We start from the raw sequence: 17,026 nt of genomic DNA on the forward strand, positions 1-17,026 counted from the left end.
AGGGTGATTGACTGGCTGGTTTCTTTCACCTTCACACGCCTTGGGTTTTTACTGGCGGAGGAAATGAAGGCTGAACTGGGGCAGGAAATTCCATGTACACAGGTGTTTCTGGTTAGCCCCATGCACCTCGCCCAGGGGCACAACTGGGGGCCAGGGATGCCTGTGTGAGCTCGGGGCCGCTCTGGCCCGGCAGCTGCCACAGCTTTGCATCTAGAGAATGCTGGGCAGGGCACTCGGGCTATGGCGGGACACACAGTGGTACCAACAAACGGCCCCCTGCCTGGCCCCGGGAGCCCAGTGAGCATCTGCCACTGACACAAGATTATACAGGCCACTGGGTGAGGCCACCCCAGCCTCCGTGCCTGCAGTGGGCAGCTGGTGGCGCCAGGGCCTGACCTGGGAGATTAGCAGCGCCCTGAGGTGGTGTTTACACGTTGTAGCTGGCACTTCATGTGGCTGACCTGCCCCCATTTTCACATCTTCTGAAGGGCTTAGAGATCCAAAATGCATGCCCTTCCTGCTTAAAGGGTCTCTAGAGAGGTTATGGAGGGCAGCCTTAGGCTTGGTCTGAGATGGCCATCTGCAGGGCTTGTTTCAGAGGCTAAAGAAGCAGCTTCCTCATCCCATAATATCCCGGTGCTGCTATCGGGGCATTGCTACCATTTGTTATTCACTACCCTGGGCTCCTGTTAAACCCATGATGTACCCAGAGGGAGGGGGCATGCTGAGAAATGGCACAGGGAGCCATATAGGTGGGCTCTGGGCAAATGTCCATCCCCACCCCCACCCACCTCAATTTTCTCATCTGTAAAATGGGAATCATAGTAATGAACACTACTGGGTTGGCTCAGGAAAACGGAATACCATCTTTAAAACAATGGGCCCACACAGAGAATCTTCACATAGCTCTCAACTGGGCATCCAGCTCCTGGGAACATCCCCAAGGGAACTGCTCAAAAGAAAAATTATTTTATGAATAGTTTAGGGTATAAATTGAAACACAGCAAAAAAAAAATTGTAACCAAATGAAAATGCCCATCAATTAGTTATAGACTGAGGTGTGTCCTTGATGTCACAGCGAATAACTAATAAAATCAACATGACAAGTTTAAAGCCATGTAAAATGCCCAGGAAATAACTGAAAAATCTATGCACCCTGATCACAACTGTGGGAAAATGCATATCCTGATGAAGGGAGATGTAAGTAATTATTTCTTTAAATCATTTGATATTTAAATGCATAATTAAAAATGAAAATTTGATAGTAGAGATAGATATGAATATGTCAAAGTTATGAGCTTCCTACTAGAATGAGAGAGAATCTGTGTCATCGGTCTAAGACAAGATTTATGTGATCCCAGGGGCTGGAGAGAAACCTGTGACTGGGACCCTGCCCCTGGGGGGACATAGAAGCAGGTCATCAGAGCGAGGGTGCCAACCCAGTGAGGTTCCAAGGGTATTGTAGGATATCCTGGGAATCCTGGGGGGAAATGGGGCTGAGCCCTGGTCATAGCCCATGATCCCACATCCTCCCTCTGTCCAGCATACTCCCTCTGGACTGAGCCCCTGAGGAGGGGTGTCTAGCTGTAGAGTGAGAGAAAGGTGTTTTCATTCAAGGCTGAGCTCCTGAACAGTACCATGGAAAGGACCTCTTGCTCTTCTCGAAGTGCGATTGAACGGCGGCTGGGTGTGGCTGTGTAGGTCGGGAGGTGGAGGGGGTCTAAACTGAGACTCCTGAGAGCAGGCTGACTTGTCCTCAGACCCCTGCCTTAGGCAACAAGGCATATAGGGTGTACGCCTCTCCCTCAACAGACTTCCCATCATTCAAGGCACAGCTTCGTCCTCCTCCTGCCAGAACCCTCTTCTGACCAGCCCGGCCCTTGCTGCTCTGAGCTCAGAGCCCCTCTAGAATCTAGATGTAGTCCTAAGTCCCTGGAGAGTAGGGACAGGGCCTCACCCTTTCTCTGCTGCACCTCCCCCTCCACCAGGCTTTCAATTCCTCTTCTAAAACCACTTGCAGATATTTCTGTTGCATTCCTCCCCACGCCCCCCTGGCAGGATTTGTGAGGCAGTAACTCACATCCCTCCTGCTGCATCTCCTGTTCCTCATGTGGTCATCAGTGTGGTTACTTCCAAGGGTAAGCCTGGCTCTTACCCAACTCCTAGCTCCCCAGGCCCCACAGCACATCAGATAGGGGGCTTGTCATCCTGGAGGGAAGGGCAAAGGAAGGGAACCTCCAAACACTGAGCCCTTGCTGTAGGTCATCTGTGCTAAGTACTGCACATGCATCATCACGTTTCTTCCTCCCAAACACCCTAGAGACAGGCAATATCCCTGCTTTACAGAGAGGAGAAACCAAGGCTGGGAGAGGTTGGTCTCTCGCCCCAGGTCACTGAGCTAGTAAGTGGTAGAGCTGGGATCCAGACTTCAACGGTCTTACTCCAAAGTCTAGGCTTTTCATTGCTCTAAATCCCTCCACTCGGCCTTCTCTTTTGTCTGCGGAATTCTAGGAAGTGTTAGTTCTGTTTCTCATCAGCCCGGCCTCGTGCTCCCCATGCAGCAGGGTCTCTGGGCATTTGCACATCATCTCTAGAGGCAAAGCTTGGGTGTACAGAGCCTCATCTCAGGGTCCAGAGTGTCCAGAACCAGCTGGAAGCAGAGGCATTCTGGACTCTTTCCCTGTCACATGGAAATGTCATTTGTAGTCAGTCGGCTGTAGTTGGAGGGCTGCCTTTCAGGTTCAGGGAGTCAAAGGACCACATGGAAACACTTTAGCCTGAGCCAGCACTGGAGGAGCCCTGGCTCATCGCCATGAATGGCGGCAGGTCCAATAACGCTGAGCTCCAGGCATGCCTATTGCCAAGAAGCCAGAGGGGTACGGAGGCTGACCAGCTCCCCCAGCCACGCAAAGGCCCTGCACGGTGCTGGGCGTGTGAGAGAAGGGCCTCAGTTGTCCGGGCTGTCTGGGTGATGAAATGCTCTATGCTATGGCTGTCTTGTGGGGGGAAGGAGGGACATGTGCCTCTGAGGTTGGATGCAAGTGTATGCATGTTCCTGTGTCCAAAGAGGAGCCATCGCTTTCTCTGCATTGTCAGGTGTCCAAGACTCACAAAAGGCAAAAGACCCCACTACCCAAGAGCCTGCAGCAGGAACCAGGGGATTAGGGCATTCCGCATGTTCAAACATCTGAGATCACCCCAGGACTGCTGGCTGGGGGAGATGTGCCAGGCCGGGCACGTATGTGAGGGCGAGGAGTGGGGATGCAGGTCAGGCTGGCTCCTCTTGATGGTTCCCCTCCCGCCCTGACCACACAGGCTGCAGAGAGCAGTCCTCCCAGGCCTTCAGGGAAGATGGCTCCCCCAACCATCATCTGTGAACCTCATCTCCAAGTTTAGAGCTTCCTCCCCAGGTGGGGGTGCCCCTCTCTGAGCTCCAATTTCCCCATCAGCCTAGGGCCGTATATCTTCTCCTCTTTTCTCCTGGCTGCTTTATAGCTCGCTGGAAACACCTTCCCTTAGCACTTCGAAATGTATCACTTGAAAGCATCTTAAAGTTAACCAATGTGATTCTTTTTTAATTTGAAAGGGCTTATTTCTCAGAATGGCTTTCCTGATCATATAGGAGGGCATGCTCCCTAATATTAAACCTTTTCTTTAAAAAGAGCAAAAAAAAAAAAGACTCACATCTGTTTGATATTTAATTCAAATTGAATGGCAGGACAGGAACAAAATTACACTGCAAAAGACCATAAAGCGTGATGTATAAAAGAGCCAAGCATACCAAACCTATATGCCAGAAAATTGGAAATGCCACAGGACTGAGGGGATGTGACCTGGGCATTGGGGCGTCTCCGACCCATAAGCCGAGGGGTAGTCACCAAGCTGGGAGACACTGGGAGGTGGAGGAGGGGCTCACTTTGCACTGGAGAATTTTCTAGGGACTGGTTTCTAGCCACATGTGAGTTTGGGCTGTGGGATCCAAGCCTCAGGCAGGGGTTCTGTTTCTGCCTAGAATCCAATGCCAGTTGCTCCAGGCTGTGGGGAGGTAGCCTATGTGGGGCTCCCCGAGGGGCTTCTGGGTAATGCTCACACAAAGCCCGGGTGGTCAGGCAGGGACCGCTCTGTTCTTGGTGTCCAGGAGGCCTTGGGGTTTGGCTATGGCTCAGAGATTGAGCTGAAAGCCTGTCTGCTCCCAGTTTATCAGAGATTCCAGCATCCCATGTACAAGAGGGCAGAGAGATGGGGTGGGTCCCAGAGTGCTGTGCTTTTCTTTTTTATGAGAAGGAAGGTGGTCCCAAAATGCCAGGTGTCCTATCACTGGCCCCGAGCTCTGAGAGAGAGGTCCCAGGGAAACGGTGGGTGTGGTCTCTTACTTATTTCCCCTGTTGCATGTTTTAAGTCAGAGGACTGATTCCAGGGACCAAGCACAAGCACTCCAATTGTGAACCGTTACCTGGTAACATCTCTAGACGGGCAATGACAGTGGGGCTCTGCAACCCAAGTTTACCCAGAGCCAGTAGGCTGCTCCCCACCAGGTGCGCACGGACAGAAGGGGTGAGGAAAAGAGCAAGGCTCTAGCATAAATCAAATGCTGGGTCCTCCACTTACAGGATGCGTGAATCGGGGCATGTGTTCCCTCTCTGGGCCTTGGTTCCCTCATCTGTAGTGTGGGATGGTTTAACATCCTCATGAGGTTATTTTGAATCTCTAATGTTATAAACATAAACACATTCACTTCTAAATAGCAAAATATTGTACAAATATTTGTGTGTTTCTTAGAATGGTTACTCTGACCTCTCCAGGGCTTCTGTGCAGGCACCACCTTCATTTCCACATCGGTTATTTTGCACAAGGGCCTGCGACTTTCTCAATACCGTGGTGTGCTGGAGCTATCTCACGCCGTCTTGCAAGAACTGATTGTTAAACAATCCATGATTAAAAACTAAACTGTATACACTTACAGTTAAATTATATAAGGTAAAAAGTTAATAAATAATCAAAACTCACGGCTTCCTCATTATCTTCCTATATTTTATCAGATCTGTGCTCTTGAGGTCATTCCCATGTTTACATGTGTATCTGTATGGTGGAAATGCTCTGTAATGGTGTGATCACTGTGCATCTCTTTCCAACTCCAAGTTCAGTGACGTCATCTTGGTGCCTTGAAATTGACCATGGAGGGAGAACTGACACCAGCGAAATTGGAAATCCGTCAACACTACAGCCAGAGCTGTCCCAGCATTCCCAGGATCTTGTTTCCAGGGTGTATGGTGTTTCTTTATTCAGAACACTCTGGCCTCCTCCAAATGCCCCCCACCATTCCTCTAATGAGATCTCTCCCAGGCTTCTATTTTTCCCCTGAGCTGAGCCAAAACATTCCCTCTGGTTTGTAAAGCGTGCTGAGAATCTCAAGTGGAGCTATTTTCTTTCTGTAACTGAGGAGCAAATCTCACAGCTCATAATTACCCTGTGGTTTTCTAACCGACACTTTACCTGGGGTGCTTGACAGAGCCTAGAGGCAGGCGTGTGTGTGTGTGTGTGTGTGTGTGTGTGTGTGTGTGCACGCGCACACGCGCACGTGCGCGCATGCATGTAGATGTGCTGGGGGTGAGGGGGTGAGAAGGTGGGGAAGGAGAAGTCAGACCACATGAGGCTTTCCTGATGTTTCAACCTGAAATCTGCATAGCAACCGCAGGCCTAGGGGAAGAGGAGCGTAAAACTGAAAGATGGAACCCCCTGGTTATTAGCTTCCCTGCTTGGCTTCCAATGAGTGTCCCCAGGGGACCATGTGTTCCTCAGTAACGAGGCCCCCGCTGGTTGTGGAAGCCTCCGAGGCCAAGCATGCAGCCTCCCAGGGCAGAGCTCCAAGTCTGGGAGCTCGGCACCTTGTGCGTGGGTTTGTGAGTGGTGAAGGGCTGGGTGGTCATGCTGCATCATAGAGGCAGGACACATCTGGAAGCAGGACAACCTGCTGTGGATGGTGAATCGGGAGTGTGGGCCCTGCATGTCGTCTGGGATTTGTCCTTGGCTTCTGGGCTCGCGGTCCTGGGCAAATAGTGAGTCCATTCACTGAGCAAACAGCTCACTCTGGCCTCTTCTCACCCTGAGCAATTAGTTGTTTAAAGTGCATTTTAACTTTTTAACCAGGAGCTTTGTTGTGGTTTGAGCTTCTTCCCAAAGCCTCCCTCCTCAAGGTCTACTAATTCTTTCTCTTAACTCAGTGTCTTGTGTTTCAGTCAACAGACCCTTATTGAGGACCTACTGGGTGCTCCATCTAAGTCCACGACAGTTTCTTCCTTACAGGGGCTGCTTGTGGGAGGTTCCAGCAGGGCGCAGAACACACAGCAAGAACACCAATTCCTCACTAATCATCTGAGAAATTCAAATCAAAACAACAATGAGGTACCATCTCACACCTGTCAGAATGGCTATCATCAACAAATCAACAAATGACAAGTGCTGGAGAGGATGTGGAGAAAAAGGAACACTCGTGCACTGCTGGTGGGAATGCAGACTGGTGCAGCCACTATGGAAGACAGCATGGAGTTTCCCCAAAAAGTTAAAAATGGAACTCCCATTTGACCCAGTGATCCCACTTCTAGAAATATATCCCAAGAAAACAGAAACACCAATCAGAAAGGATATATGTACCACTATGTTCATAGCAGCACAATTCACCATAGCTAAGATCTGGAAACAGCCTAAGTGCCCATCAGTAGATGAATGGATTAGAAAACTGTGGTACATCTACACGATGGAATACTATGCTGCTGTAAAAAAGAAGGAATTCTTACCATTTGCAACAGCATGGATGGAACTGGAGAGTATTATGCTAAGTGAAATAAGCCAGTTAATGAAGGAAAAATACCACATGATCTCACTCATTTATGGATAATTAAGACCATTATAAACTGATGAGCAAAAATAGATACATTGGCAGAGCAACATCGAACAGACTGTCAAACTACAGCGGGAAGGCCGGGGAGAGTTGGGGGGCGGGGTGGGTAAGAGATCAACCGAAGGACTTGTATGCATGCATATAAGCATAACCAATGGACACAAGACACTGGGGGGTATGGGAGGCTAGGGGAAGGGCAAGGGGAGAATAAAAAAGGAGGTATATATAATACTCTTTGTAATTCTTTAAGCAATAAAACAATAAAAAAAAAAAAAAGAACATCAATTCCCAGCCGAGGGAAACCTTTGTCCCATGGATCACTGGCTGGAAATCCCTGAGTATCCCAATACTGGCTTGCAGCTAAGAGGGAGCGGCTCCTTCGTGGAAAAGTCAGGGAAGCATCCTGGAAGGAGGAATGTTTGGGGATGGGTGGTGGTTAACGTGAATGGCTGGTGTTTATTGAGCATTTTCAAGGTGCATGCACGGAGTTCCTTCTTGCAAGGTGTGTTTCGCTCTTCGAGAGGCGAGGTGGGTAGTAGTAGTGTCCGCATTTAATACATGAGGAGCAAGGGCTCAGGAGACAAAGGCCGTTCCTGAGTCAGTGAGTTGAGAGCAGAGGGGATGTAGGTCCTGCTCCGCTATCCATCTCTGAGGTGAGAGGCGAGGGTCTTTCAAAGCAGGTGTCCCAGTGGGTGGGGTTGTGTGGGCTAGGTCAGCGTGCACCCAGTTCTCCTCTGTACCTCACTGCATGGCACTTGTCCTTTTGGGGGGCCACCGAAGGTCACATAGGTTGGGATGTCCTTGGTGGAGGGAAAATCTGTGTTGGCCTATTGCCTTCGGGAGGCCTTGGGGCTGTGGAGTCCTCTACGCTTATCCCCCCTCTCCATGTTGGGTGGCCACCCCAGGGCCCCAGGTGACGGCTGAGAGTCACTGAAGTGAGATTACTCCCTATGCTGAGAGTGAACAGGGCCACAAGCAGCCCCTGCAAAGAAGAAACTGTCGTGGACTTAGATGGAGCAGCCACCTCGCACCCAGTAGGTCCTCAGTAAGGGTCTGTTGACTGAAACACAAGACACTGAGTTAAGAGAAAGAATTGAGTGGTGAGATAGCAGACCTTGAGGAGGGAGGCTTTGGGAAGAAGCTGAAACCACAACAAAGCTCCTGGTTAAAATGTTAAAATGCACTTTAAACAACTAATTGCTCAGGGTGAGAAAAGGCCAGAGTGAGCGGTTTGCTCAGTGAATGGCTTTGACTGTTCACCCTCAGATCCATCACTCTCCCTTCCCTCCTCTGCTCTGGACAGCAAGGGAGCCCACCTCCAGGCTGCATTGCCTAGGCCCATGGTCGGCAAACTGCGGCTCTCGAGCCACATGCGGCTCTTTGGCCTCTTGAGTGTGGCTCTTCCTAAGCCTTAGGAGTACCCTAATTAAGTTAATAACAATGTACCTACCTGTATAGTTTCAGTTTTAAAAATTTGGCTCTCAAAAGAAATTTCAATCGTTGTACTGTTGATATTTGGCTCTGTTGACTAATGAGTTTGCCGACCACTGGCCTAGGCTGTTAGCTGCCTTCTGGCTGGTTCAGCCAATAGGAGCCCACTGGAGCGTGGGAAACAGGGAGAGACCAGGGTATTTCGCTCTCTCTCTAGGTGCCTTGGAAAGCCTCTGGCAGCAGCTGCACCTGCTCACCCTGAATGGCCTTTGCCTCCGAGGGCCACCACCTCTCTCAATTGCCCCCGCAGTCCCAGGGGTGGGAATGGGGAGGGGTAACAACTTCCTGTTCTGTCTGGTCTCTGAACTGCATTGTCTGTGTGGCTTCTGAGTGACTCCATCACCTGTGTACCCAGTTCCCTGAATTAAATTTTTGAAATACTTAGAGTGATTTTTGTTTTCCTGACTGATACACTCCCAGCCGTGCACTACCCCCACCCCCCCAAGCAAGGTGACGGAATAGGGTCCATTTTCTTAGCCCAGCAAACTGCAGGTGACTGGAAGAATGTTATCAGGCTCGGAGATGCAATTATGCAAACCCCGGGGCTGGCTGCCTGACTGAGCTCTCCCTCCAAAGGCCCCAGTCGCTGCTTTCTTCTGAAGATTCCCCATCCCTACCCCTACCCCTGCCTCTGCACCTTTAAAGGAAAGCAGGCAGACGTCTCAGCTGGGCTCCTTCCAGCAGTTAGAATGGGCGACCTGGTGGCTTTGCTTGGGATCTGCTCTATGTAAAGCTCTGGGTTAGGGAACAGAAATAACAAAGGAGGAAAGAAAACCCCTCCAGAAACACAAACCCCAAGGTCTCTTCCTCCTTCCAGGACTGTGATTTCATTTTGATTCACATCTGTCCTTTCTCAGACTCCTTCCTGGCCGTTCCAAATGCCTGGAGCTGGGCATCGTAGCTGCAATTCCCCCCGAGCCCCAAAGAAGTGGGTGCCGTGGGGAAGTGGAGGCCATGGTCCCCTGGGGAAGAGAGGCAGAGAAGACTGAGAGCTGAGGGGTACTGGCATCGCGCAGGAGGGCACATTTCTGTGGAGCGAGCCCCATGCCAAATGGCACTGGAAAGCACTTTCAACTCATGTGCCTAAAGAAAAAAATAATTAAACTCCTCTGTCTGGGATCACCTTGCTTCCCACATCCCCTCACTTAGGATGTTTTGTTCCCACTGGAGCATGTGATTGGAAAACAAAGGTAAATGAGAGCAATTTATTCCCGGATCATTTTTTCTCCAGCAGGATTAAAGCTGCCTCAGCCATAAAGAGTTTACAAACTCTGAAGAAAGATAATAACTTCCCTTCTCACAGCCCGGTCATGGGGAGGTAATGCATGTTTCCAATCATCTGAGAATGTAACTCAAATGGTGAGTTTTATTTCACTTTAATCCGCCTGCGAGTTCACGTTCAAGGTAAGAGGGATCACAGCCCTGCAACGCGAACAGTTTATTAACTGCAGCATCGCACAGGTGGAGGAGCTGGGTGGGTTTACTCTCGCCCCAAAGCCTGGCTCCGGCTATGGGGGCCTGGTGTGGTGGTGAGTGTCCGGAGCAGGGGAATGCAGGTAGAGCTGCCACAGAGAAGAGAAGCTTGAGGGCCCTAATGGTCCTCTGTGGCTCTTTGGGAACCAGCTAACCTGATGGCAACATCAGCACCACCAGATGCCATGGCCTGGGAGCCGAGGAAGAGGGCACAGAGCAGAGCTGGGAATGGAGCACACGCAGTAGATACAGTGGCAGGCAGGTCTCCCAACCTGCAGCGCAGGGTGGGGGTGGGGGTGGGGGAGGCGCCTCGGTGCAGGAGGTGAGAACCTTCCATAGTGACTGGGGCTTACCTGCTTCTGCATATCTCTTTGCTGCCTGCAGCCTGGCCGCTCAGCAGGCTGCTGTAGAAAGACTTAGTTCAGTGATGGTGAACCTTTTGAGCTTAGCGTGTCAGCATTTTGAAAAACCCTAACTTAACTCTGGTGCCGTGTCACAAATAGAAATGTTTTGATATTTGCAACCATAGTAAAACAAAGACTTATATTTGATATTTATTTTATATATTTAAATGCCATTTAACAAAGAAAAATCAACAAAAAAAAATGAGTTCGCGTGTCACCTCTGACACGCATGTCATAGGTTCGCCATCACTGACTTAGTTCGTAGTTCCGTCTCGCTCTATGACTCGGTCACAAGGAGACCTTGAGCCAGCCCCTGGATTACATCTTGCTTTATACATGCATGAAGGGACCATCCATTTGAGGGGAAGGGGAAATGTTTGCCTACTGTGGGACTTTAAGCGCCCCTCTTTCTACAGGGAAGCTCACTCCTCTGGGCCAGTGTTACCCTCTCCAGTCCTGTCTTTGAAAATGCAGATAGCTCTAGCAAGGCAACATCTTAGCTTCCTACAGTCACACGGAATCTCTTAAAGAGACAGCTCTGGTCTGTGTGGGCGGGGTGTTGGTACAGGGAGGATGTTTCTGGTGTGTGTTTGGGGAAGGGGGTGTTGCATGGCCTGGCCTCCATTGCACTGGGTAGAGGTGAGGGCTGGGGGAGACTTGGTGAGCCACAGGCCAAGGCTCAGTCCTGCCATCCTGACTGCTTCTGCTTGCAGCCCTCCCAGGTCTCCTGGAGGCGCCTGTCTCTGTGCCTCTGTTTGGGGCAGGCAGTGCTGGCTGAGAGCTCTCCTGGTGGCATGGGGCACTGCCATATCTGTCAACCTTCCTCAGTAGTCACCACACAGAATACCAAACACGCAGAGTTCTGGTTGAGTTTGGGCTGCAGAGGCTCAAGAATGAGGCAGAAGCATCAGCCTCGTTCAGACCCAGCCTGAGAGTCTGGGCTGCCCCCTGAGGCCCAGCGCAAGTGAGGGACATTTGCCTCTACTGTCTGCCTGCGGCTTCTCGCCCTTTCTGGCCCAGCTGTCCAACCTGCTTCTTGTCCGACCCTACCCTCACCTGCCCTGGGAAACCTGGCAGTTGCCTTAGCACAGCCAAGGTGACTGCTTCCCTGGCCACTATGCCTGTCTGTCTGTCTGTCTACCCTCTGCCCAGCTCCAAGGTGGGCATCGGGAACATAACAGTGAACAATCCGTGGTCCTGTCTGTGTAGAGCGTGAGGTCCCACGAGAAACAGACACGGGAACCGTGGTCACAGTGTGCCAGTGTCCCACGTGGGACTGCCTGTGCTCAGCCGTGGCCTCTGCTCTAGGCCATGGCCAACACAGAGCTCTCTGGTACGTCTGCCATCACGTCCTCACGGCGCTTCTTGCCTCTCGTGTCCCCCTTGACATGTGGCTCGAGGGGATGCTGTGCCTCACAGACACTGCTGCTCTGCTCATCTGTTCACTGAGAAATCTATCCCTCCCATGGCCTGCCTGGGCCCCAACTGGTCTCTTATTTGAAAAGACCTCCCCTGAGTGAAATAACTGCTGGGTTGAATTCTAACACAACCCCCCACCACACCGCTCATAGACTGAGTCCTGAAAGAGCCCTGTTCTCTGGGAAGCCACCTTTTCCTGAAGACCTGTGCCCTCTGGTCAGCCAAGGCTTTGATCCAGAAATGACCGAGAGCCGGGAGGGTGAGGATGAGGAGGATGACGGTGGCAAGGAATTTTCAGGCAGGCCCAGGCCCTGGCTCCCCACGCCCGGGAAGCCCTGAGCTCTGCTTGCATTCTTTTCAGAAATGTGAGCCCCCACCTTTCCAATTTCCTCTTACACCTCTTGTGTAGTTCTCGCCCCTGCCTCTGCGTGACAGCGTGGCATGCATGCAGCCCATCTGGGGATCAGGGAATCCTATTGGGTATGCCAGCTTAATGAAATACTTGCAGTTTATTAAACACAGGCTTCCCTAAGCCCCCAGTGCCTGTGGGTATTTGAAAGCCGAAGGTAACCCCCAGCTACCACAAACGTAATTGTTACATGTGTCCATGCATTCCTGCCGCAACCTCAAACTCCCGCTCTTAAGCGGCACACAAAATTAGCAACATAAAGTAACTCCTAGTCAGACAAGACCGTGAAATGTGGGGAAACGCCGCGAGGGGCTCCCAGGGCCCCTCAGGGCCTCTAAAAGTATATGAAGTTCCCATTGCCTTGCAGAGTTGGAAACGGGGAGGGCGCGCAAGCCCTCCCCGCCCCAGGCTGTTCATGTTTGCAGAATTGGTTCATTATTAGCCAGGCAGGCCTCGCTTGTCAACGTCGTCGCATGATGTAGTTAGAATATTTCAAGTCCGGTTTCAGCCATGGCGCGCTCCCGGTGGCAGCGGGGCTAGCAGAGCGCGCCGTCTGCGGGCTCCCTCTGGAGCTGTATTTCTGTTCCTCCTCTAGTGCTTGGCTGGGGTGAGCTGTCCGCAGCCGGGGAAGGGCCATGGAGAAAGCCCAGGTGACCTGGAACGGGTGGCTCTGAGCCCGGGGCAGGTGGCTCCTTGGGGATGTCTTCCCATTCATCAGTCTCCTCAGCCTGGGGCCTGTAAATCAGGGGTGAGGGGCTGACGTGGACACAGCAGACAAAGGCCTCCAGGGAGGCGCCTCCCTCTACATGGACCACCATCTGGATCCCCGCGAAGGCGACTCTGTTGACGGTGCTCAGGGGAACCTGTTCCAGGAACCTCAGCTCCAGCCCGTTGACCCACACGCAGCCCCTGCGACTCAGGGCCTTGAGGCTGAAGGCCAGCAGAGCACTGCCCTTCTCCCGGTAGGGCTCCAGGGACAGGTGCTGGCGGGACAGGCGGGGGAGATGCAGCTGGAGATGGGTGTCCAGGCCCCGCCCCACCAGGAGCGGGCTGGTGTCATGCTCCAGCCTCTGTGGAACAGTGGCGAAGACAGCAGAGCTCTGGGTGGGGTGGTACAGGCTCATCCGCAGGACAGTGAGGGGTCTTTCCATGGGCGGGAGCCTGGGAAGGATGGAACACAGACACACTTATGGCTCCCTGAGCCAGACACACTTGCCCACCTCAGGGACCCCCAGACCACCTCCAGCCAAACAGAGCCAAGCACTGGCCATGGATGCTGTTATTCTGGTCAAGCCAGGCGGGAGCCAAGGCCCACGGGTTCTAGCCCCAGCTTCATTTCTCCCAGCCCCTGTGAGGCGGGCGGCACCTGCACTCTCTGAATTTTCATTTTCTTTTCTGTAATACTAGGGGCCCAGTGCACGAAATTCATGCACTGGGTGTGTGTGGGGGGGAGTGTCCCTCAGCCCAGCCTGCCCCCTCTCACATACTGGGAGCCCTCAGGCGTTGACCCCCATCACCCTCCAATTGCAGGATCAGCCCCTTGCCCAGGCCTGACGCCTCTGACAGAGGCGTCAGGCCTGGGCAGGGGACCCTCATTTCCCCCCATCACTGGTTCTGCCCCCAGCCCAGGCCTGATGCCTCTGGCCCAGGCATCAGGCCTGGGCAGGGGACCCCCAGACCCCTCCGATTGCTGACTCTGCCCCTTGCCCAGGCCTGATGCCTCAGCCAGAGGCGTAGCCCCCCATCACCCTCCAATTGCCTGATCGGCCCCTTGCCCAGGCCTGACGCCTCCGCCAGAGGTGTCAGGCTTGGACAGGGGACCCCCATCTTCCCCCGATCACTGGCTCTGGCCCCCGCCCAGGCCTGAGGCCTCTGGCCCAGGAATCATTCCTGGGCAGGGGACCCCCATCTCCCTCTGATCGCTTGCTCCACCCCCCGCCCAAGCCTGACGCCTCTGACCCAGGCTTCAGGCCTGGGCAAGGGGACCATCATATCCCCCCAACCCCCGGCTCAGCCCCCCGCCCCGTCCTGATGCCTCGGCCAGAGGAGTTGACCCTCATCACCCTCCGATCACCAATCACCGGATCGGCCCCTTGACCAGGCCTGAGGCCTCCGGCAGAGGTGTCAGGCCTGGGCAGGGGACCTCCAGCTCCCCGCGGTTGCAGGCTCCGCCCCTGCCCAGGCCTAATGCCTCTGGCTGAGGCGTCCGGCTCAGGCAGCGGGGACCCGCAGCTGCAGCGGCCCCGCGATCGTGGGCTCCGCTTTAGGCCCAGGCAAGGGACCCCTAGCTCCTGGGACTGCCAGCTTCGACCGTGCCCAGCTCCCATCGCTGGCTCCACCCCTACTTCCTGCTATCACTGGCCAGGGCAGAAAAGGCACCTGATTCTCCGATCATGGCTGGGGGGCAGGGCAAAGGCAGCCCCAGGGCCGCCTTTGCCCTGCCCCTCAGCTCTTAGCTCCCCCCTGGGTTTCCGATCACTGTCAGTGGCAGGGGGCTTCTTCCTGCTTTCCCTTTCGCCACCCTGCATTGTGCCTACATATGCAAATTAACCGCCATCTTGTTGGCAGTTAACTGCCAATCTTAGTTGGCAGTTAACTGCCAATCATAGTTGGCAGTTAATTTGCATATAGCCCTGATTAGCCAATGAAAAGGGTATCGTCGTACGCCAATTACCATTTTTCTCTTTTATTAGTGTAGATAGGTATGCCTGACATTGTCTATGCCAAGTATAAGGCACTCCAGCATGCTGGGTAGGGATCTGGTGACCTGTATTTGAGGACAGTTTGGCCCTGCTACATGGAAAGGGAAGGACAGACAGACAAGGATACACCATTCTCATTTCTGACAGTCACATGATGAACGCTTGCCAAGCCCTCCTCTCACCAGCTGCTGGGGTTAAGCAGATGTAAGAGAACAAGCCCTTGCTTTCCCTAGCACCCAGCTGGTGGGAGAGACAGGAGCTTCTAGAATTAGGCATATGGAGAGGCACAGAAGAGGGGAACCCTGCCTGCTCCGGGGAGATCAGAATGGCTGCCTGGGGACCCGAAGGAGGAATAAAGACAGCTAGCACATTCCCATGGGAAGCTACATGCTTATGGGCCTGAACACCACGAACATCCCATCCTCACTGTCTGGGGCAGAAGGCAGATCCTGACGAGGAAGGTCTCTTGCTCAAGAACAGATCAGGGCTCCATGGAGGGCCACCGGCAATATCTGCCACAGTGTGGAACGCACACTCGGTCCCAGCAGCTCCATCTCCAGTAATGTGTCCTTTAGGATCTTTGGCATGTGTGGGGAGACTGCTTACAACGGTCAGCTTTGTTCACGCATGGATTTGAGGAATACAAACTCTACCACAGCCATCAACCCCATGTGGCCTGGGACCTGCCCCCCACCTTCAACAGAAACCAACCTTCAACAGGGCTGAGTGGATTTGAACAAAGGATTGTACACTTTCCTGGCACCAGGCTTTTGCTTACACAGTTTGTATCCAGATACTGCTCTTTACAGGCCTGGTTCAAATGTGAGCTCTTCTAGGACACTCTTCCTCTTTCTGCCCTCTGACCCCCAGACAGGAAGATTCCCTGCACCTGGGGCACCTGGCGACCCCCACATAGTCCATCTTTGCATGACATGTCAGGGTTCTGTGGGCCCTTGTCTGTCCTGCCGGAGCTCCTCTCCTTCTGTCTCTCCGAGGCCTCCCAAGGGCAGGGTGTGGTCTGAGCTGCCGCACTGCCTTGTGTTCCACTGCCCAGGGCAGACAGGCCTGGCCACAGCAAGTATCTGGAGGCGCATTTGCCAAATGTCTGAATGAGGAGAAGTCCACACACATGAAATCAAGTTTAGATAAACCCCAGATTGGACTCTGGTCGTTAAAGGCTGTGAGACAGGGAGCCTGTCACATGTGGTACAGGCTCAGTGTCCCTCTGAGTCCTCGACCATCTGCCCCTCCTGCCTATTGGATGAACCTGGCTAATGGTGAGGATCACTTTCCAGTCTCCTGAGGGGCCCACCTGGCTAGGCCCCTCAAGACACTCTCTTTTTTCTAACACGTTTACACAAATACATGCTTCCACCCACATCCATCTGAGGGGTGTGATGTAAGCCGGGTCCAGGACAGCTAGGTTTGGCAGCCAGGTCATCAGGCCTAGCCAGAACTCAGAGTTCACTCGTAGGAACCAATCCCACGACTTGGGGACCCTAAGAGAATCCCTCAGAAAGAAGACTTCACCACTGCTCCGGTGATTCCAGAGCTGACAGAAACCCTGGCCGGAGCAGCTGAGACTTGTTTCTCCAGGACCCTAGCTGTTCTGGGGAAGCAGAAGCCCAGCCCGGCCAATGCCGCCCCTGGAACTCCGGGAGGAAGACACTCTGGGGTGTGTGCCTGACAAGAAACCAACAGGGCCCTGCTTCAGCCCCACCAGGCCTCCTCCCCTCACTGCGGGTTCAGATCCTCTACCCTCCACCTACCTTAACTCCAAGGGCACATCTGGCTCTGGCCCTTTTGCTGTGAGCTCTCAGGAGGAAGTGAGTCCTGGGCCCTCCTAAGGATGACATTTACAGCTACAGTTCAGGGTTGTGATGTGTCAGAATGCTCACCAGTTTTTTTTGTTTTCTTTCTTTTTCCTTTTAGGACAGAAAAGGGAAGTGTGAATTCCTATTGCAGAAGTGCAATCCATGGCTGAGAAGTTGAGAAACCCCAGCCTAGGCCCCCAGCTAGGAGATGCCCCTAGTCAATGGGCTCCCTCGTGGGTTTCAGCTTGGCCGGTTTCTATGGCTCCGTCCACAGGGACCCTGGGAGCTGTGTCCAGGGTATTAGCCATGTCCTTCTTCTTCCCTGCCAGTCGAGTGGGGGAAAGCACTTCAGGCTTGTTAGAAAGGGGAGCCTCTTTGGACAGAGGGTCAGTGGAGGGGGCCCCACTGCATGTGGA

General features: G+C 53.0%; 1 protein-coding gene across 2 annotated transcripts; it reads right to left on the bottom strand.

The window, feature by feature from the left end:
• Positions 1 to 12,175: 12,175 nt before the first annotated feature.
• Positions 12,176 to 16,744, bottom strand: TIFAB (TIFA inhibitor). 2 transcript variants are annotated; one of them, XM_059698423.1, is made up of 2 exons: positions 16,566 to 16,744; positions 12,176 to 13,255 (listed from the first exon to the last, which is right to left on the bottom strand). In XM_059698423.1, exon 2 carries the CDS (start codon positions 13,243 to 13,245, stop codon positions 12,631 to 12,633), a length of 615 nt encoding a protein of 204 aa, XP_059554406.1. In that variant the 5' UTR covers positions 13,246 to 13,255; positions 16,566 to 16,744; the 3' UTR covers positions 12,176 to 12,630. The 2 variants fall into 2 exon arrangements, with proteins under 2 accessions (XP_059554406.1, XP_059554407.1); XM_059698424.1 differs by lacking the exon at positions 16,566 to 16,744 and adding an exon at positions 15,508 to 15,646.
• Between the last annotated feature and the right edge of the window lie 282 nt (positions 16,745 to 17,026).

The sequence above is a fragment of the Myotis daubentonii genome, chromosome 5, assembly GCF_963259705.1.
Source record: "Myotis daubentonii chromosome 5, mMyoDau2.1, whole genome shotgun sequence".
In the NCBI taxonomy this organism is placed as follows: domain Eukaryota; kingdom Metazoa; phylum Chordata; class Mammalia; order Chiroptera; family Vespertilionidae; genus Myotis; species Myotis daubentonii.